General features: G+C 40.7%; 1 protein-coding gene across 7 annotated transcripts in view; it reads right to left on the reverse strand.

The window, feature by feature from the left end:
* Positions 1-22,327, reverse strand: part of RUFY3 (RUN and FYVE domain containing 3) — a 72,309-nt gene extending 49,982 nt beyond the window's left edge. For 2 of the 7 annotated variants that reach the window (XM_055315300.1, XM_055315307.1), the window contains exon 1: positions 8,933-17,752. In XM_055315300.1, the coding sequence (XP_055171275.1) occupies positions 8,933-9,110 (178 nt within the window). In that variant the 5' untranslated portion in view covers positions 9,111-17,752. Of the gene's footprint in view, positions 1-8,932; positions 17,755-22,194 lie in introns of those variants that run through there. The other 5 variants (XM_055315302.1, XM_055315301.1, XM_055315305.1 and 2 more) reach the window with 4 other exon arrangements.
* Positions 22,328-22,727: the final 400 nt, after the last annotated feature.

Consider the following 22,727-nt stretch of genomic DNA (forward strand, 5'->3'; position numbering starts at 1 on the left):
CTATTTTGTGTTTGATATTCTTCCATCGTCTGTACTCTTACAATGTGAATATACCATTTATGTAAGTAGAAAAGGTTAGGAGAAATGACCTTCTGGCACTGAAAGCTGATAACCCAAAAAAGTCACTGTAAACTCCGTTAAGAAAAGCACAAACGAGCGGCACCTGGGTCGCTCAGCCGTTGAGCGGTCGAGGTCATGATCCCAGGATCCCAGGATCAGGTCCTGCATCAGGCTCCCCGCATGGAGCCTGCTTCTCCCTCTGTCCATGTCTCTGCCCCTCTCTTTGTGTCTCTAATGAATAAATAAATAAAATCTTAAAAAAAAAGAAAAAAAGAAAAAAGAAAGGCACAAATGAAAGGTTAAGGAAAAGCTCTGTTCTAAGAAAGGTCCAGAAAGGTTCACCAGGAGGGAGGAAAGACGGTAAATCTCTGTGATTAAGAACACCAGGGGGTTGGGAAGGAAGTGGAACGAGGAGGAGAAAGCCGACTTTATGGAGCGCGCGTTACAGGCAGCTGCGAGGCCTCATGTGGCTCCGACTGTATTTCTCTCCCAGACAGGACTTTATAAACCTTGGGCAAAACTTACCTCAAAAGGGTGACTAGCCAGGCTCTTCCACAGCAGAGCAACAAGAAGGGATGAACTTTGTCCAGGGCACTTTGCCCAGCAGGCTGCTGAGGTGGTGGTGGAAGCTACCACCTCCACACTTCGAGAAGTCCACAAAGACTGCCTTGTGCACACGTAATCACGACTTGGGGAACCCGACAATGTACCTCTGAGGCTATCCTGGCTGGTGGTAGGTAGCAAATGTTCCCATAATCTCACCATGGGCAGATGACAAAAGGAGGGGTGCCATATTGAAAGCAGAGAACAGTGACAGAATTCTGGGAAAACCAGAATCCAAACAATGCAGGTTTTCTTTTCTGAACACTTCTGAAAGGAATAAATCAAATGCCCTACGGAATACCTCCAGTCAGACCCTGTGGCCACCCTTGTGCACTGCATCCAGCTTTCAAGACAGCTCTGAAAACCAAGTGTGCCAGTAAAGAAATGCAGGCCTATGACATGGGAAACTCAAAACGTCTACTAGATGTATAAAAAAATGATACTGACAGCTAAATTCAAAGCAGCAGCTCTGCTTTTAGGCAACTGTTCCTGTTCATGGATATGTGAAACTGTTATGGAAAGTACTTAATATGAGTCGGATGACTGCACACCTATAGTCTTCACAAAGCATTCTGCTTTAAAAAATAGCAACTTTTCCTGATTATGGTAATATATCCTTTTGTAGAAGATGTGGAAGAAAAGAAGCATTAAGGATATCATAATAACCACCTGTCATTCCACTATCCAGAGGGAGTCACTTTTTATATTTTTGGTACATTTTGTTTTACTTGTGGTGAATGTGTACCCCTAACTTTAACACAAATTGTGACCACAGTGTATGCAGTTCGGGAGACAGCTTTTAAAAATTACATTCTAAACAATACCTTATGCCATTAAATATTCTCCCACAACATCATTTTTAGTGTCTTTTGTATAGATGTTCTAGAATTTATTGAACCATTTTCCTGTTCGGTTACTGAAGCTGCTTTTTAAGGTTTTTGCTACTATAAATCATAAGACTGTGCCTTGCCTTTATCTCTGATTATTTCCTGAAGATGGCTATCTGGTATAATCACTGCAACTTAATTTCTTGAGGCTCTTGATTCTTAGTGATAACATGATTTCCTACAAAGCTGTACCAATGTATATGCTTACCAGCAGAGCCCTCGCCCAAGTCTTCTTGTACTTTCATCACCACTGAATATTATTCATGGATATGTTAGAAAACAATAATAACCAATCACTATGTTACGCCAAACTTCAATTTCCTAAGTAAGATACAGTGAGTGTGGAATAGGTGATAAATGAGTAAAAAAAAATTAAATTAAAAAAACTCAAAAAACATAAATTGTGTATTTTGGAGGGAAGATTTTCCAAGAAAAGGTTACTTTTCTTTCACCACTGACTACTTTCTGGGATTATGAGGTATTACTAAATTCACCCAAAATGTGCTGGATAGCTACTATAAACAGTACACAGTACTATAAGGCCTTCTGAAGGATGCAAAAGTTTTGCTCTAAAGAACTTTCTACATAATTTCATAAATGAGGAATCATATGAATTAAAATCAATCATTGGAGAATGACTCCAAATGCATTCAACCAAGTGGCACAGAAAGTACCCCAAAATTGAGGAAATGAAGAGTGTTGCACATGCTAGAGGAGGTCTTGTGGATGAAGGAAGTCAAGGGGCCTTCCATTTCCGGATCTGATGCCAGCATGCAGAATCTCAAGAGGAACAGTGTAACAGCAAGAATAATCAGGATCCTGGTGAAGCGAGAATCAGCCAGCTTGGCTGAAATAGGGAAGGACTGAATAGGAGTTTGAAAAAAACATTAGATAAGTAAAATTACCCAAAGAAGGGCATGAAAATACTTGGCCTTTAAAGACTAAGGTTCAATATTTGAGAAACATTTTAAATTTAGTACATAAAGGTGCTCGCTGCCTGCCAGCCAGGTCAGTTTCAGCAATGTGCCATTTCTGCTATTGGGTAGTATCTGTGCAATTATGTAATATTTTCATATACTTCAAAAAATGAGTGGAAAGAAGAAAATGAAAACAAGTGGATAAAAGCTAAGATCTCCGATTTAATTGATGGCAATCACTGAGCATGCCCTAAATAATGTGCTTTGGCCTCATTTTGATGTTCACCAGACTTAGGCTGGCCAATGCCGTGATCAACTGTGCACAAAACCGCTAGAAATAGGTCACCAGAGAAGATGCCCTTTGTTACATGCAGATCTATCATTGAACTTACATTCACTTAGTTTTGGTATAGGAGTGCCCCCAAGCAGGTTGAACGGTGGCTGCCTGAGTTTGGATCCTGGCTCTACCACTTACCGCCCTCCCAAGTGTCAATTAGTAAAAGGGGGGTGAAAATTGTACTTATTAGGCCCAAACGGTTACTGTAATGATTAAATGGGATACTATATACATATTACTTAGAGGGAACAGTTCTTGGCACAAAATCACGGCTTGATAAATGATAACAACTCTCATGACAACCCCATCACCCCTTTTTTCAGGAGTACTCTAGACATAATAGACAAGACTGCCTGAAACAGGGCTCTGTACAAGGACGAAGTTTGCTTTCATAAAGATTTCTTCAGCAATTTTATAAAGAATGAATTAGTACAGGGAGAATAATGGGTTTGGGGAAAAGCTGCAAGTAGGTGTAGGAATCTGGATGTGACATAATGAGCTCCTGGTAGTTGTAGAAATGAAAATGAAAGACAAAATTAAGACTTTGTTGTGGAACATAGCACATATATCCCTCTTTTACGCCCTAACATGTATAATACTGTTTGCTTATTTAATCATAACAGAAAACTAGAATAGCCAGATGCCTTGTGTGTATACAGGTACTGTGTTAAAAGCAGAAAAAGATCATTTATATCATTCACTCATCATACAATTAACATGTTCACTTATGAAACTAATTATAGCCTTGACTTTTCATCAGATTCAGTTAGTTTCACATAAGAATTGGGCATTGCATGCTTATAATTTTCTCAGCAAATACATGCTCATCATCAAAAAGATAAGGGAATGATCACATATAAATAAGTGAAAATAGGAAGTCTGATCACAGATCAGCATGCTACTGGGTTTCAATATTAAGAGTAATAGTTGTTTTAAACTTTTTGCCATTAAGCATGGCTTTTATAAATGGATGATCCCACAATTTTGTTCACTGTTAGGATTTAATAACTTTTCACTGTTTCCCTTCTTCTGATAAAGAATTTTGTTACAAAAGTTCCCAACAGCTCTTATTTAAAAATGAAACTAGCTACAAAATAAATTTGATACTTTTTTATAAAATAAAAGTAGTATTTGATTTTTCTATTAATTCAGAGAAATGACTATTATTACTAAGTCTTATTTAGGAGGGCTTTTAAAATTCACATATTGTATAATATATGCTCATTTTATTAAAGTATAGTATAGGAGTAAATGCATATACATAATAAACGTATTCACTTTTAAAACACTTAAGATTTTATGGTTAAAAAATTAACATTGTGCACAATCAGAAGAGAAAAAAAGATGTGCTATCTCATCACTACCTCTAACATTTTGTTCTCAGTAGAGTATGTGGCTTTATTAACATTTCTGATTAAAAAGGTGAAAATTTACTTGAAAGGAAATTTGGAAAGGGGCTGAAAACACATACCGGCAATCTTTCAGTTCTGGCATTTGGGTCTTTGAAAGTACTGTCTCCTCACCACTTCTACCCCCTAATACCCAAAGCCTCCACTTTTTGCCCAGATAACTCTTGTACATATTTTTGGTCTTAGCTAACATTACTTAAATTGGAAATCTTCCCTGGAATAAGATTTCTGACTCTGTACCATTGTACTGCAACGACTGTCATTTCACTTGCTTGAAATAGCCCACCCTGCACCCTCCACTTGTCAATAAGTCCAGAAAATAAAGAAGACTGGATTGCTCACTGTGCTATACTTTAGGACCTATTACAGTATAGGGCATAAATTACAAGTAGGATACTTAAATGTATGTTGAATGAAGGACCAAGGGTCTGTATGATAAAAACTTGAGTTTTTAAAGTATTACTTGTTTTCTTTGGGGGTTCTAACGGACATTAAGGACTTTTCTCCCAGAAAAAAAAATACACAGATAAAAAATTTTGTATGATTTTTAGGATCAAGGACCCAGGTTTAGAAGCCCTGCACTAGACTATAGTGAACTCATGCCATGAAGTTTCTTGGTAAATAGCCATTTGGCTTCTCTGCCAAAATGCCCTTTGGGGACGTGCACTTTTTTTTTTTTAAAGATGGGCTTCTTTTTATTTTTTAAGATTTTATTTATTTATTCATGAGATACACAAAGAGAGAGAGAGGCAGAGACACAGGCAGAGGGAGAAGCAGGCTCCATGCAGGGAGCCTGACATGGGACTTGATCCCCGGACTCCAGGATCACGCCCTGGGCCGGAGGCAGGCGCCAAACTGCTGAGCCACCCAGGGATCCCCATGGGACATGCACTTTTTACATGAAAACATATGCAGTTCTCCAAGCAGAATGGGGTTATACTAGGGTGCAGTGATATTAATAAGTAAAAGTACATTAGTAAATTTCAATGGGGTTATCTCAGCACCAGATACTTCCCAGTCACTGAATAACAAACACTTTCCATTACATCTTTAGGGGATTTTTCTCTACTTATCTTATTAGTAGAGTATTCCCTATTATATCTTGGCAGTAAAGAATTTCCTATTGAATGGAAAAACCTGATCACAAATCTGCACCCATAATCTGCACCCAGATTGTCCTCTGAGAAATGTGAAGGACTATCAATTTCTTAGTCTCTAAAACTGGACTTTGCATCAAGGGATGTCCAATAAATGTTTCTGATCAATAGACAGACCAAAACACATGCTTACATATACAGCAGTATCATTATTACACTTGCAGATGTTTCATATAAGCTATTTATTTATGCATTACAGTAAAATGCCAGCTATTTTAATGAACAGTAAAGCAAAACATTAAGTACCAGGGACACTGCAGAGTTATGCAATAGCAGCACGTATGAAGTCCACCATCACATACAGTTCTCTACAGTCACCCAAAAATCAGGGTGTCTGTCCAATATATTACTTCTTCCATAGTCTGTCTCTTATTATCTGTATTTGAAAAGGAAGTTTCCAAAGTCAAAAAAGTAATTTCAAAGCTTACAGCTGTGTTCATAACAAGATCATATATTTTATTGTGTTAAATTACTCATCTGAATGCACTGTCTCTTGATATTGGATTCCCATTCTTTAAAAGGTTAATAGGAAAACAAGTATTGCTCGATAACTGAGCAATATTTTTAGCCAATTATTTTCTTACTTATGGTGGTCCAAGGAAGGACAATGCTAAAACATGAATTTAGGCTAATAATGTTCTACTATAGTCTGTCTGATAAACAACTAGTTTAGACTGCTCCAAAAAGTTAGCTATAAAACCAAAAATATACATTAAATTGGTAATGTATTTAAGAATATGGTGCAGCTCCGTGAATAACTATTATACACACAACTAACGTCTCCAGGGTGCTTTACATCAATTATCTCACTTAATCTTTCTAACCTATAGTAAGATAGTTACCACTCCTAACTACCTGCTATCCTCCAGCTCAGCCAGCTGGTAACGTCCCCCTTTCACCCCACGTCTGCCTGATGATCGCTTAGTTATGGTACAGTGTCCAGCCCAGTTTCACTCATTGAACAAAGCCTTTCCTGAACCGTCTCCTCTCACATGGAATCAATCCTAGGCTTCTGTCTTTAGGGGAAATCTACTTACAATCATAGATTTGTAGATTTCCTCCTGGTTTTAAAAAAAGTATACTGAGAAAGAGATCACCTCCTTCACTACCAATAAGCACTGAAACATGAAACAAATGCTCCTATTCCCATCTGTTTAAGGGTAAAGGTAGTCAGAAACTCTGGGTCCAGGTCTACACCATGGGCTGCACAGTGAGAGGCAGGAGGTCTATTTTCAGAAAACAAAAGTTGGAAACTGTAAAGCTTCTATTGCTAAGGACACACAAAATCTACCTTATTGTCTTACGACGGCATATGATGCTTTTTGCCCATTTTCTCTTGTGGGAGTCAGGATGCCTCATTACAGGATTTGTGTGGTCAGAGGTCTTTCCCTCTATGAATCAGCCGTAAAGTATAGTATGAACGCTCCTATGTGCCCAGAAACCGGGGGCTCAACACGGTGAGATTCGTATTATCACTGACCTGGTGATCACTACTTAAAGGCTGAGAGCTAAATTACACCTAACAATTATCACTGGTATTAATATTAAAGCAGACACTTCCTGAGTCCAAATGACTGTTCAGACATCTTGATTCAGCCAGCGGAGCAAGGGAATAAAAGCCCTATAAAAGTACTGCCTTGTTTCCTAGATTGCTAAATCTACAGATGGCTTCCTGGGCCTGGACTTTTATTATTTCCATTTCTAATCATTTGAAATTATCATTTCTCTTGGCTGATTTAAGGCAAAATTCCAAAATTCAGTGACAGCATTTTTCTATTTTCCTCTACATCCTTTTACAATTGATTCTAAGGTGTTGGGAACTTCCTATTTGTCTACTTTCCTTAATCAAAGGACGTGCCACTTAAGAGTCTAGGTTGTAGCCCCTGTACATTTTCCATCATAGATTGTCCCATGAAGGATTCGTACAGCACCACTACAAATGCTTACATTAACCAAACAGCTCACTTTTGCTCACTCCTTGGAATCTTAAGAAACAAATACATATTCAAAGTACTAAAATTATTAAAAATTATTTTTGAGACATTGATACACTGGATTTTATAATTAAGGGAGTACTGTGTTAGTTTCAATATGGATGAGAATATTTTTGAAAACAAAATATGCAAATGAGACGTTCACTAAAAGACTTCTTGGTAGCCTTTTCAAAATGTATTTTTCTTCCCTAGAGCTTCTCAAACCTTCGGAGGCTGTTTTAAACAGTACTGGCATTCTATGGAATTCCAGCTGATGTCTTCCACCCTTGTGCACATTCTTATTCTGAGACTCTTCTGAGACTCAGAGCCAAAGGAAGCTGTCCAACTGACAAACCAATTGTTAAAAGATGCAAAGAGTCTTAAAAACTACTTAAATATTACCCTTAAAGATACACCCGTAATGACTACTTTGTGTTCTGTGATACTAATCCTCTCTAAAACTTTCTCAAGGCCAACCCCAACTGGGAAAATAAAATCCTTTTCAGAATAAAGGGTAAGATCTGAGTCATGGTAAGATTGCAATACAAGGTCAAGGGCAAGGAATCACTTCTCCCTAACCCAATCTGCTATGTGGAATTTACCTTATGCCCTCTATTCTGCAGATATGCCTAAATACCAGGCAGATGTTTATGAAGAATTTCTCATTTGTGAGCATTTGTCTTCATTACTTTAAAGCAAGAGAATAAATACCAGCCAAGAGGCTACTACATAAAAAACAAAAATATCTGCATCTATGCAAATTCTCTATTCTCTCCCTTATGGCATTGAGTTAAGAGAATTACGGGGTACAAGCTGAAAACCCCTGATAATTTAGAAAAGGTTCTGGGAGAAAGTCACAAGTTAAGCGACCACCATGGTCTCAAAAGTACTGACAGTGGAAATTTCAAATGGGTCATCACTGTTACCACAAATAACTTATAAAGAGCAATGGCCAATAGATTCCATGGGTTGGGGTTACCTTATTAATCATGTTTAGCCTTTTCAAAGCATTATCCTTTTTTAAGTGTCCATATTAATTCATAGTCACTGAAAATAATACTGCTTTCTCATCTATAGTCCAAATTATTAGAAAAAGATAGTATTTGTCCAAATATTTTCTAGATATCTAGCATGTTTAACATTATACTCTGATGCCCTTTGGTAAAACATTGAGTGTTACAACTATGTCATGTACAATCTTACAGTCATGCTGTCTTGATCTGCTCTATTAAGGATTACTGCATTTTCTATAATATTTTAGTATATAATCAATATTAATAGCTTCTTCATGATCAATTAGGGCCAAATGTGGTAAGTGACCTCAAATATTCTCCTTAGAGGCTTAAAGACAAAGAGCTCTAAACAGGCACCAGCATCTTTTGAAAGGATACCTCAGGGGGCAGGGGAAAAAAATATTTTTTTCCCTCCGTGAAGTAGAGAAGGGGAATTGGGTGGTAGGTAAGGATGAAAGGTTTTCATGGTTGCTAACAGGTTACGGTATGAGTTCTTCCTGCCTCTCCCTGACCCTCCCAGCCTACTGTAACAATGAGGATGCTGGTGAGATACTAGTGGACAGGGTCTGACCATACCTTCATGGGTAGGCTCTGGGTCAGGTGTAAGTGAGATGTCATCCAGCTCTCGCAGGCAGAGCCATTCTCCGTCCATAGACACTCGGAATTTGCAAAGGTAGATGGTCTCCATGGCAGCCTGTGTGATCTTGTCAGTAGTGGGGGTTGGCATATCGGTTGGAGGCGTCAGAGCAGACATGATGACTCAGCTGGGTCCACAACACACAACACACAACACACACACACGCGCGCGCACACACACACACACACACACACGCACACACACTTACCCCAACAAAAATAAATAAAACCTCCTGCCCAAAAAACCCCAAATCCAAAGCTCTGGAACAAAGCTCTCAAGGAAAGGGGTGGGGGAGATTAAAACAAAACACGAGGAAAAATACCTTACGGTTTAAGAACCAACGGCTCAAGATAAAAAATTCTACACTATCTTGTCTCATAGACAGTTCCTACCACATAGCAAAATAAGAGGATTCCTGGTTTTCTCCTAGCTTCTCTCCTTTGATCTTCCCTTCCCTACCCCCTCCTTTTTCAGCTGAGCTGTAGGCTTTAAATCCTGCACAGCCGATGCCACCTTCGCTGGCTTTAAAAAACTGGCCTCTGCATGAATAAGTGAAAAATCCTCCTTTGTGCAGGAAAAAATACAAAAAAAATACAAAAAAAAAAAAAACCCAAAAATAAACCAATATTTTCAATTTAGCTTAAAAAAATCCTGAACTGCAGAAATCACTTCCAGGATCTGCTCAGATGAGCTGGATGCTGAGTTCTAATAGGATTGGTTGTGCGCAGTAAGCAGGGTGTTGACCAAAATGGCTGACTAATGAACTGAACTGAAAATCCGGGCTCATGTGACCAGCTGCTCCGAACGTAGGGCGAGCAATTCCCAGGATGCTTTATAGATGCTGCTGATGCAGGGAGAGCAATTAGGCTGCTGCTCTCATCCTGTACAACCCACTTCCAGACTGTGCTAGTCAAACTGTGATCAGACATAACACAATGCACATATCCTCATCAATTCCCTCCCTTTGGGATAAAAGGGATGGATAATAGGAGGACAATTAACACTGGGCAATACTCCACAGCAAAGATGATAAAAGAGGCAGATTAATTTAACAAGGACATAATTTGAAAAAGCTAAGGCAGATTTTCAAGTTAAATATCATACTTTCAGGCATTTAAAATTTCCTTCTCCAAGATACAAAAATCTGACTTTCTAGATTGGACAGAAGTGTAAGAAAAAAACCTGATGTTAAAAAAGCAAAATCTCTTCCAATCAACGGTAATCTCCCCTCTTTTGATGTTGCTATATATACTAAGTTTCTGCATAAAGTATGTATTATGTTTCTAATCAGAAGATAAAATTGTTATATTTTTAAAAGTCTCTCATCTTAGACTATTATAAGGGCATATTATCATATTCTCTTAAACCGACCAACCTATTCACCCACCCATATACATATCTATATTATCCAATGAGACATTAATACCTTGGTAGCAAAAAGTTAGGTGTTTGCTTTCTGAGCCACAACAAGGAGATAAGGCATGATAAAAATATTCTTCGAAAATGTTTTTGACAGTTAAAAACAAGTGTTTGTTCTATTTAAGGATCTGGTTTTAAGGAGAAACCTATAGCTTCAAGAAATATATCAAGATGATTTATTATATTCGAAGGGTTTCTTATCAGAAGGATACCTTGATTTCTGAGAACTAAGAGAAGAAAATTCTCCTTGAATATTATAATTGCATTTTACCTATAATATATTTAAATATAATATTAAAATTTCATAAATGCTTTGTCCTAATTTGAGATTGAGCTCACAGAAAAAAGGCTAAGAACCAGACTCTGTAGGTAAGCAGGCATTTCTCATACTGTTAGAGGGAAAGCAAACTGGCACAATGTCAAAATGCATATATGTATATGATTATTTACAATTAGGAAGAAAATCAGCAAGTTACTAAGGAAAACAAAATATCCCAGGTTTATTCATTTCTATTTAAGTCTCTGTCACCATTATCCTACATCTGGACCCAGAGTTACTCATTTATTCATTTACTCATTCAGTAAATATTCACTAAGAGTATTATTCTACATGCCAGGTAGCAATGCAGGCACTGGGCAGGTAGCAGTAAGAAAAGATCACCTTCTCAAACGAAGTAGTGCTTATGTATCCAGATACTGAACACAAAATTTCACTTAACACATTCACATTTAATTACAGGTTGATTCCTTTCTAGCCATACACATTTCTGTCTTACACGTTAAAATTTAAAGGGAACAGTTCATAGCTTCACTTTAAGCTATGCAATACTTCAAAACCTAGTAAGCAGTCATTAAAACCTTTAAATTAAACTTACTGAATAGTTCCTAGAATCACAATGCCAAAGAGCCCTGCGGATCTGTCCATATGACACCAAGATATTCTTAAAATATACAATGGTGAAAACAAAAAGACATGTGAATGCTTTGGGATTCCCTAGGTCCATCAATACCTGAATGGAGCCTGTCACAAACCATGACAATCTTTTTACCAACAAACCAAGAAGCATTTACTAACCCTGAACAGATATGGACTGATTACCACACACTGGCCTAACGAGAACATCTAGGTCAATAAATGAAGAAACTTGGTTAACATTCCTTGCAAAGGTCCTTCTCTCCAGGGAAAAGACACCAGGAAAGAAGCCCAAAGCCAGAGAAAAAACCTTTCTGCATTAGCTATCCTTTAGTTTCCCTTATCTATCAGTTTGAGGAGGTATTAGCAGTCATTTCAGAAATAAGAACTGTGGGAGAGCAGGAAAACCTGTATTTCCACTCTTTACGGCATACTTTCTTGCAGGTAAACACCCTTGAGTCTTCAGCATGAACAGTTACTCATTGTTCACAAGCAATGAATTTATATGAAAACAGACATTATTTGTAGACTAATAAAAATAATTCTAAACATTGTTTAGTGCTGCTTTTACATTTGGGTCTTAACTAGGCAAACATATTAGCTTAGAATGTAAAGGTAACATTAAGACATCAGTGAGACAAACTTTTCTTATTTGATCTTACCTGCGCACAAAGGCACCTATTTGTAAGGTAGTTGTGAGGAGGACTGAGGTGTATAGTCTGTGGCCCTAAAACAGAGCTAACAGGCTTAAGTGAAATTCAAATCCAAGGTGATGATCTGAATAATACTATGTTCTAGCTGCTTACACAGCTCAAATTTTCCACATTGTAATTGATTCAAAGCAAATGAGATTCACATGTCGAAGTCAGAAGTCACATTCTTTTTAAAGAATATTTACTCAGCTACTATTATAAGACAAAGACTGATTTGTCATGCTCAATGTCCCTGTTATACAATATGGAAAAATAATTAAGGTAGTTATCATTTTTTGAGTCTCTATTTTCCTTTTGGTGCTTTATAAATACTGTATCGTATCCTCACGAGAATCCTGTTTGCAGATATTGTATCTCCTCTTTATATATCAAGAAACCAAAGTTGGGCCAAGTAACTGACCCAAGATCACATGAGTAGCAAGCAGCATATCTAGGATTCCAAGATTTGCCTTTTGGAGGGGGAGGGGCAGAGATAGGGGAAAGAGAAATCAAGCAGGCTGCATGCTCAGCACTGAGCCCGACACAGGGCTTGATCTCACAACCCTAAGATTATGACCTGAGCTGAAATCGAGGGTTGGATGCTTAACTGACTGAGCCATCCAGGCACCCCCAAGATCTGTCTTAATGCCCCCAAACCAAAGTCCATGTTTTCCTTCATACGTTGAAATGTCAGCATTCCAACCCAAGGATTAAATTTTACTTAGGGAAAGTAAAAACAAAACAAAAAGCAAAAACAAAATAATACAGGCAACATCCCCCTAAAATTCCCAAATAAAAATTTCAACAAATCTAAGATTTGGGGAAGAGGACATCTTTATTAGCTTTCACACTCTACAAGCCATATATTCCACTTACTCTTCTACATACAGGTCAGATTTATAAAGGTCATTTTCTGAGAAACTGAGAACCTAGCATAGATCTTTCCTGCTGTGTGCTGAAACCAAATTTTTCCTGAAGGATATACTATTTACTATACCTCCACTCAGGAAAGAGCTGGAAATAACCATCCTACCAAGTTCCCTCCTCATCCACTAACTTAGTTGGGCATATTAAGAATACTTGATACGTTCAGAAAAAATAAATGAAGGGGGGAATTATTTTCTAAAATGGCTTATTCCAGAACTTCTTCAAATAGCTCAGTTAACTTCAATGTTTAATTTTTATTCTTAAAAAAATATAACCAACAACCATGAAACCACTGCCCAACTGATGAACAACTTAAATTTTGTTTTCCTTATGAATTCCTGCCTCCCGTAATGAGTCAATTACTTTTGAATTTTGTGTAAATCATTACTTTGCTTTAAAAATATTATGAATATATGGATACTTAATGTATTTAGCTTCATCTTCTTTCAACTTTACAGAAAGGGTTTTATGCTTTATGAAAGCCTTTCACTCAACATTACATTTTTAAAGATTCATCCACATTGTAGTGTGCAGCTATAGTTTATCCTTTTGGCTGCTATATTATGTGTTAATATTTTATTGTATATATAAACAATTTTCTGATCCATTTTCATGCTGGTGAGCATATATGGGTTATTTCTATTTTTTTTTGTTTCCAATGATGTTATTTAGATACTTTTCAGAAATAGATTTCTCTTAGATATGCCACTTCTGTTTTTTTTAAGATTTTATTTGTTTATCTGAGACAGAGCACAAGCGAGGGGAGGGGCAAAGGGAGAGGGAGAGGGAGAAGCAGACTTCTCACTGAGCAGGAAGTCAGACAAAGGACTGGATCCCAGGACCCTTGAGATCATTACCCGAGCCAAAGGCAGACACTTAACTGAGCCATCCAGAGACCCTAGGTATGCCATTTCTTAACAGGTCTGAAGGTAAGAAACCATTTCACTTACTTCTTTTATAGGCAGTTGTCTAGTCCTATTATCTAGTTTCTATTCTGCACATAATGGTGCTTTTTAAAATTTATCAATTTGTGCAACAAGATCAGTTTGTAAAGCTCACAAGTTCTACTTCCCAAGGATTCCTGATCACAGTTCTACAATTACTAAGAAAAATCTCACCCCCACACCCCCCTCATTTTACTAGTTGCAATTAGCATAGAATGGTTTCTTTGATAAATCACCATCATGATGACATTGGTGGAAGGTCCAGATGTTTCTGCTAAATTATAGGATTTTTTTTTCTGAGAGAGATTGAGAGAGAGAAAGAGTGTCTTAATTAGGCTCTATGCCCAGGGGGAGCTTGACAACACAGGACTCCATCTCATGACCCTGAGATCATGGCTTGAAATGAAATCAAGAGTCTGAGGCTTAACCAACTGAGCCACACAAGGGCCCCTAAAATATAAGATTATTCAGTTGAATGATCATGATTTTTTCACATGCTCCAGTTCTTCCCACTACCCTCCGTCTCACTTCCTTCCCTCTCTCAGACAAAAATCTATTATGTCCACCACTGATGCCGAGATTTCTACAATTTTAGGCTTCCATTTGACTCAGTATTAGTTTGTAGATATTAATAGTATCTACATAGTATCTACAGCATTAACTTTGTAGAAAGTACTATAAAATTATACCTGAGAAGTTATCATTATTTTGTTAGAAACAACACCAGAAGTATTATAATGCATAATCTTTTCACTTGTTAAAATTAATCTACATAAGACTAGAGCTAACTCCTACCTTAATGACAAAACCTGATTTCAAGGCTAAGTGGCGGTAGGCAATGATTTACAGATGTAAAGCTGCCAGCAACTTAATAGATGATCTTGGGAAATTTATCGGGCTCCTGTCCTAATTTACTCAGTTATAAAATAAAACTAAATAACTGGCCTCACAAAGATCATGGGCTCCTTGAGAATTTGCCTGCTTTGCACACTTTTACACATCTGCTTATAATAGTACCTACCAAATATCAGAGTCTCAATAGATACTTGGTATAGATATGTGACTCCAAAGCACTCTACATTCTTGCAATGGTGTATTTTCCACCTTCCTGTTTTACCTTAACCATGAAAACCCCCCAACTTTTACCAAATCAAGCTGTATTTATGCCCTAACAAACAAGTCATTCTAACACAGGCTTTATTCGTTTGTACAAAACAAATTCATTCATTTAAGATGCACAAGGCACCTACTATGTGTTAGTCACTCGAGACATGAAGAACAAGGTAACAGACAAACAGGCAATTATAGGTGTTTAAGAAATTCCTAAGACCTGTCACACAGATGGCTATTCAGTGTTGTTTACATATGTAACTATTTTCTCTATCAAATTGGTGACTTATGAATTTCACATTCATTTATTCATTTTGCAATAGGGCTTTGCGGAGTAGAATGAGGAACTGGAGGGTTGCTGCTGTCTGAAAAGGAGCCTTCAATTTAGGATGGGATTCCAGTAATGGGAGATGATGGAGGAGGCTGAGAGCATGTGGACTCTCAGGGTCAGAATACCCACAGTGAATCCCAGATCCACCACCTAGAAGCTGAGTAACCTTGGCAAATTACTTGTTTCTGTGCCTGTTTCTTCAATGATGAATGGGGATATAGTATTAACTTCTTCAGAGTTAAAGGAAGTAATCTAAATAAAATGCTCAGTACAGCACTTTGTACAAAGTAAGCAGTCAGTAAATACTAGCCATTACCATAGCCACATTGACAATTTTGTGTGTGTGTGTGTGGGGGGGAACCACCATACTATCACCACTTGAAGGATGAAAGCTCACCAGACTAGGGTAAAGGAAAGGAAAAAGGAAACGTGACCAAAGGGCATGCTGGGGTATCTCTCAGGCCTTCAGGAAGGAAGAAGAGATGGGTCAGAATTTTACCAAGCATTCGTATCAGGCAACCAGATTTCTTAAGTTCATAAAAAAGGCAGAGGAAACAGATGTATATGTCACTGGAGAGTCCCTAAACCGATTTAGTTAGAAGAATCATAATAAAGTTAGAAGAATAATATTCTAAAAGGCAACATGCTCCAACAACTTCTGCTTTCTACACGCCTCTTGCTGTCAATCTGACAGTCTCTCTTCTATGTTTCATAGGGTTGCAAACTTTCCTACCTCTGTCTCCCACCCCCATGCCACTCCCTTTGACACTTGCTGCTTGTCAAGTCTACCTGGCCTGGAGCAACTAGAGAACCAGTCAGTAACTAAGAAGGGCCCTGCCAACAGAGATGATACCACTCTGGCCAGCGCCCCGCAACTGATGTTCTAGAAAGACTGAATCTTTCACAATTATTCAGATGCAGCTAGAGGAGAGTGAGAAGCACACTGATACTTTCTCAACTACTACTGCTTTTAAAACCCTGAAAGCATTTCCTTTCAAACCATGCTTATAAGATGTTCCTGACTTCCCAAAATGAATGTTATAGCTCATAGTTGAGCCACTTTACAACAATAGGAAGAAGTTTCCATGCTAATAAGGTTTAGGTGGAAATATAATAGTTGTGATTGCCTGCAAAATTCATTAAAATGGGATTCTTTAGGGTGCCTGGCTGGCTCAGCCGGTAGAACATGTGATTCTCTATCTCAGAGTTTTGAGTTCAAGCCCCATGATGGGTGTAGGGCTTACTTAAAAAAAGGGGGGATTCTTTTACTAATGATGGTTACACATTACCTCTGTACTATCATAAAGAGGCAGCATGTCTTTTAGGCAACTCTTTTTAAATATTTAAGGAATTTTCAAAAAAACTAGACAACAAGGAAATACCATTATTTCATCCAGTTAATTGTTACACTCCATCCTCCTCCTCCCAGACTTTTTACTATCTATAACCTACAAAAATATGTTCTTTTAATTTCTTTGTAAGATTCTACCTTTTGAACACAGATTTCTGTTAAAAGTCAAAAGAGGAAAAATACACAAGATAGACTAAGTCACGTGGATATGTTTTGAAGCTAATACTAGTCTTTTAGCCCAAAAAGTTGCTTTCTTTGACCCCTTTCCTCTGTTCTCTCTCAACGAATTTTACTGCCTTCCAAATCTACTCAAGGCCTTGGTGAGGGAGCATACGGTGCTTAAGAACATGAACTATGGTATCACACAATGCAGGAATATGAATTCATTCTCTGACCTTCATTTTTAAAATTGCATTATATATGAATATTGAATCATTATGTGGTTGACACACAAAACTAATACAATATTGTATGCCAATTATACTTCACAAAAAATAAACAAAACACCTCTGGAGACGAGGCCAGAAATCTGTGCTAGTACGACGTCCAGGTGATTCTGATATGTGCCAAAATTTGAGATAAGAACTAACCTAAAACCACAGAATCTGACTCCAGAATGTAAACGTCTAAATCCAAGGTTACCCTATCAGAATTTTTGTATTTTATAATAATTTAGATAAATTACTTAGAGATACTGAATCAAGTAATCTGATGAAAAACATGTTGTATCCCTCTACTTATATGAACTCTATATGGACTACTTTTCTTTCCCATTTTTTTCTTTTTAGTTTCCATTGTTAGAATATTTTTATGTATTGGCACTTCTACCTACTGGAAATTTTAAGAAATAAAAAATCGGTAAGTATCGATATGGGTGAACTTTTTAGCTCTCTGCATGGCACATAAAAAATATTCTATAAATGGCAGCCACTAAGTACCACTATTATCTTACTATTCACATTCTTTATTTAGAATTGTTTGGGTTACAGAACTGTAATAAAACTTCTTCCATCTAATGGAGAGCCTTTTGGACCCTCTAGTATCCAGAATGAAGCGAAGATCAGAAATAAGAAGAAAGAAAACTGTATAATCAATCTAAAAAAAAAAAAAAAAAAAAAGAATCAATCTATGATCATCAAGAGGGGAGCCGTGAAAACAAAGTCTCGAAGATTACATCTGATATTCTGAAATCATTGCTTTGTCAATCAGCGCATGCTCTGACTTTTTGATAATGCCAGGCCAGAAGAGCAAGTAAAGCAAAAGAGGAGGCAGAAGAGAAGGGGGGATGTTGACTGGGAAGATGAGCTCTGATAGTTGAGGCAGCAGTGGTGACAGAAGCCAGCTGGGGAAGGGGAAGCAGCGGTACACAGGAAATAGGGGTGTGACCCAGCTCCCCACGTCCCAGCTCAGGTCCCCACACCTGCAGCGGTATGTGGAAGGGAACCACCTGCGTACTCATTCTTGAGTTCTAAACTCCAGTTCTCTCTAGTTCTCTGGTAGGCACTAACTTACAATTAAACACTATCTGAAAATGTGATATTCCTGAAGGCTTTTTTTCTTTTTTTATGGGTGTTTATACCTGCTGTTTGACAAAATAGCATTTAATGGATCAGATAGTGATTCTTAATAGTTTTTTTTCTTTCTTTCAGTTAAAGCATCCTTAACACAGTTAGAAAAGAGCTGAAGGCTTGTGAATCACAGCATTGTAAATTGAGACAGTGCTCTACATCAATTATACCAAAAAGCTGTCTTTAAAAAAGTCACAACCCCAGCCTGCTATTCTAAAATCTACTAGTATAAAGATGAATGGTCAAAATATTGGGGTTCTGATAGTTCAATCCTATCCTCGGTACCTCTTAGTTTTGAGCAGATGTGTCTATATTTAGAAAATAAAGTATTTTTGTGTTTTCTTAATGTGCATTCAACCCGGTATAATGTTTTCTGGAATACTAGTAAATGATGAAAAGAGAAGAAAGACAAAACCAGAAATGTCTGTGGAAGAGAAATTATGATCAATGAATATATACACACAAAATATATACACATGCACATGTACATCTACATATTTTTTATATTGTGTGTATGTGTATAAACTAGACATAAACCTATTTTTCTTCCCTTACTCTTGCGTTTATACATAAATGAGAAAGATCGCGTCCCAAATAAGGGACTCTTAAAGTGCATCTGTGAGAAAGTGCGTATGTAAATGTCTCCAGAAGCCTCATTCTCTCTGCATTTTCCATGGCTCAACCAAAGTATTCACTGTTAGGTATACTCAACTTCAAGTAGGTGGTCATAGTTAATGCTGTCAGTTCTTTCCACTTTTCTCTTCTATTCTCCTAGCCTCCCCGCTCCCCACCATCTAAAAAACAGCACATACAAATACAGAAAGCTGCTTCTTTGTTGAGTGGGACTTTTTTTTTTTTTTCCGTATACTGCTGTAATTTGAAGAGAAAAGACAAGGGCAGACATGTGGGTTACTTGCATGTCATTGCCTTAAACATCAAGGTTTGCTCTAGCTCTGAGAGTTGGAAGAAGAAATGAGCAATTGTCAATTGAAGTTGATAACTATGCACATAGCAGGAGTGCCTCTTCCCTCCAACACCAAGAAGCCATCTCTTATTCATCTTATCCATCCACGAGAAGACTTTTACTTACTGTTAGGATGGAAAAGAAAAGCATTAAAAGCATTGCACCATGGCATCAAAGTAGCTCCTTCATATACAGTTTGTGAGAAGTTGGTATGGAATGTCATACACCATGGGGGAAAAGGCCTCAAGAAATATGAATATATGCATGTCTGTGAATACATGCAGAAGTTCTGGAAGAAAACTCACCAAACTCAAAAGTGGTAACCTCTGAAAAGAAATGAGGGAGGGAGTGTCCCCCTAAGAGGAAAGTTCACTTTGTACTCAGTGTACTTGTATCATAAACATTTAAACAGTGAGAAGATTCATGTGTTACTTGTTATTTTTATAAATCAAATATTTTTGAAAAGGCATGGATGTTTAAAAGCCGGAAGCATAAAAATTTAGCAGATTAGCACTCGAATGAAAACTCAGAAAGGGACACGATCCAACAAAGCACAACAGAAGCCTTCCTTCATACTGCTTTGCCCATGCGGAGTAATTTAAGGGCATTAGATCTAGCAAGGTTTTGCACTGAAACAGTACACGTCATGGACCCTGAAAAGTCTAGGCTACATCCCCTGCACACATTTTTGCTATTCTTTATCAGTGTCATTCAGAACAAAGCTTCTGAACTCAAAGGTAAATGTTAATTTTTAAGATCCCTGAATACAGTCAAGATTTCTGGAATAAAAAGATGCCTTAGGGATCCCTGGGTGGCACAGCGGTTTAGCGCCTGCCTTTGGCCCAGGGCGCGATCCTGGAGACCTGGGATTGAATCCCACGTCAGGCTCCCGGTGCATGGAGCCTGCTTCTCCCTCTGCCTGTGTCTCTGTCTCTCTCTCTCTCTCTCTCTGTGTGTGTGACTATCATAAATAAATAAAAATTTTTTAAAAAAATATGCCTTAATATACAATACCTCAAAATTATCATACATTATGCACTTTTGGCAAATACATTAGGAAGAGTTAAAAGTCGGGTGTTGAGGAGGCAAATATTCACTGGGTGTCGACGTTGAATCCAAGTACTGTCCTGGTAACTGAAATGAGAAATTTCGTAAAAACGGTTTCGTCTAAGGCTGTTGACTTAACAGCCAGAAGACTCAGAGTTCTGACATCCAAGTACAACATAGGAAGTAATATTGCATTGACTCTGCAGGGCAGCCACAAAGGAATGTTGTAATGAATATACAAGCACCCCTTTTTTCCAAGCATGTGTATGTTCTAAAGTACATATAACAAGGTAAAAATAAAAACTCAAAACAAGAACTACTTTCATCATCCACTACTACCGTAAGGTACAGACTAAAAAGAGATCACAGGTACTATGAAACTTTAGCTTTAAGTTTTCCATTCCTGATCTTGAACATGCTTAGGCCCTAATTTTCCAACAATACTTAAAAAAAAAAAAGAAAAAAAAAAAAAAAGAAAAAGCAGCCAACCTCTTACTAGGGGGGAAGAGTCAAATGAACTAAATTCAGGCAATCCCAACAAGTGACGCCAGCCAACCGTGGAACATTTCTTCTGTCAAATTTTGTACCACAACTGTTAGGGTCATAAAAAAAAAAAAAAAAAAAAAAAAAAAACAGAGAGGAGCGTCTTCACTCCATAGTGATGTGGCTAATAGGCGGATTGCACAGAAATACAATTTCAAGGAGAAAAAAAATGAGGCTGTGCTTAAAGAACAAACTAGAAAGCAGTTTCCTTAGAAAACTGACCAGTGACGTGAACATTCTTATGTCCGACTCCTCTAGTTAAAGGACTGATTTCTACCTTGACCAACTCGGAAACTGTGGTCTCGGCCAAGGCTGTTGGTGGTCAGGGTGGGGGCCTCTTTCTAGGTAACAGGGCAAGGTGACCCTGGGCTAGTGCCTCCGGCCGAACCCAGGGGCCCCCAAGCAAGGAAAAGGACGCGAGCAGCTTGCGGGGTCTGGAGTCGGGCGCTTGCACGGGGAGCGGAGTCTGGGTGGGTCAACGTCCTTCTCGAAGGCTGGTCCTTGGGGCTCATCGCTCATGACGCTGATCCCTTCGCTTTACCTGCAAACGTGGCATCACACCTGTGCCCCCGGGAGGCGAGGATCGGGCCTGCTGACCGCCGCACAGGCGCACGGGGGATACCCCAATACCCCCCTGGAGTCGCCCTTCTCGCCGGGGACGGGCGGGAGCGGGCGGGAAAGGCGGGGCCGCGGTCTGGGCCGTGCGGGGCAGGCGGCCCAAAGGTCTGGTCCGTGAGGAGAGAAACCCCTACAGCCCCGTCCCCGGGAAGGAGGGACGCCCTCGTCGCCGACGCAACTTCCGTCCCCTTCGGGGCCTCGGCGGCAGCGCGGCGGGCACCTACAGCAGAGCTGGCGCCTCGGGTCGCGTCCACGCGTCCACCTCCAGGCCGCGCGCGTCCTGCTGAGGCCGCGTTCACGCCCCGAGCCCCCGCCCCGCCCGCCCCGGGGCCGCCTCACGCAGGCGCCAGCGACCGTCCGCGGCCTCCCGAGGCGCCGCCGCGGCCGCACCGCCAGGTGGAGGCCGCCTCGGGCCGGCGTCCCCGCGGGCGTCCGGGACCGGCCCTTCCCCCGCCGCGCGCCGCGCGCCTCGCGCCCGTCCCCGACTCCGCCGCGCAGCCGGGGGGGGCGTACCCGCGGCGGCCACACCTGCTCGGCGGCCCGGCCGCGGCGCCTCGGGGAGGGCTCCCGGCCTGGGGCCCGGGGCCGGCGAGCACGTGGGAGGGAGGGGAGGCCGGCGGGGACGCGCGCCCGACCCCGGAGCCGAGGGGAGGCCGGCGGAGCCCGCGGCCTGGGCAGACGCCGAGGTGAACAGTCCCGCGCCGGGTCCGCGGCGCCGCCCCCCGCCCCCCCCCCCCCCGGCCGAGGCCCGGTCCCGGTCCCGCCGCCACTCACGGTGCTTGCCGCCGCCGCCGCCGCCGCCGCCGCCGCCCGGTAGCTCAGCAGCAGGAAGGGCAGCGGGGAGCCCGGCGACGGCGGGGTCCTCCAGGCGCGCTGCGGCGGCGGGCGGGCTGCGAAGCCGGCGCCTCCATCGCCCGGGTAGAGCAGGAAGAACGGGGCGGCCGCGGGCGAGCCGGGCTCCGACCGCCCGGCCGGGGAGGCGAGCGGCGGCCCCGCCTCGCCCTCTGGGCCCGCGGCCCCGGCTGCAGCGCCGCGCGGCTCCCCCCGCGGCTGCCGCGCGCCCCCGGCCGGCTCCTCGCCGCAACTTTCCGCGCCGGCGGCGGGCGGCGGCGAGGTCTCAGCCATGCTCGCTCTTGGCGTGGCCGCCGCCGCCGCCGCCGCCTTCCACTGGCCCCCGGGCCTGGGCGGGGGAGCAGAGGGTCGCGGCGGCGAGGGGCCGCCTCTCCCCGTGGCCGCGGGCGGGCGTCTGGGCGCCGCCGCGCCGTCCGCAGCCCGCCCCGCCGGGGCCCGAGCCAGCGGGAGCCGCC

Source organism: Nyctereutes procyonoides, unplaced genomic scaffold (assembly GCF_905146905.1).
Source record: "Nyctereutes procyonoides isolate TBG_1078 unplaced genomic scaffold, NYPRO_anot_genome, whole genome shotgun sequence".
Lineage (NCBI taxonomy): Eukaryota > Metazoa > Chordata > Mammalia > Carnivora > Canidae > Nyctereutes > Nyctereutes procyonoides.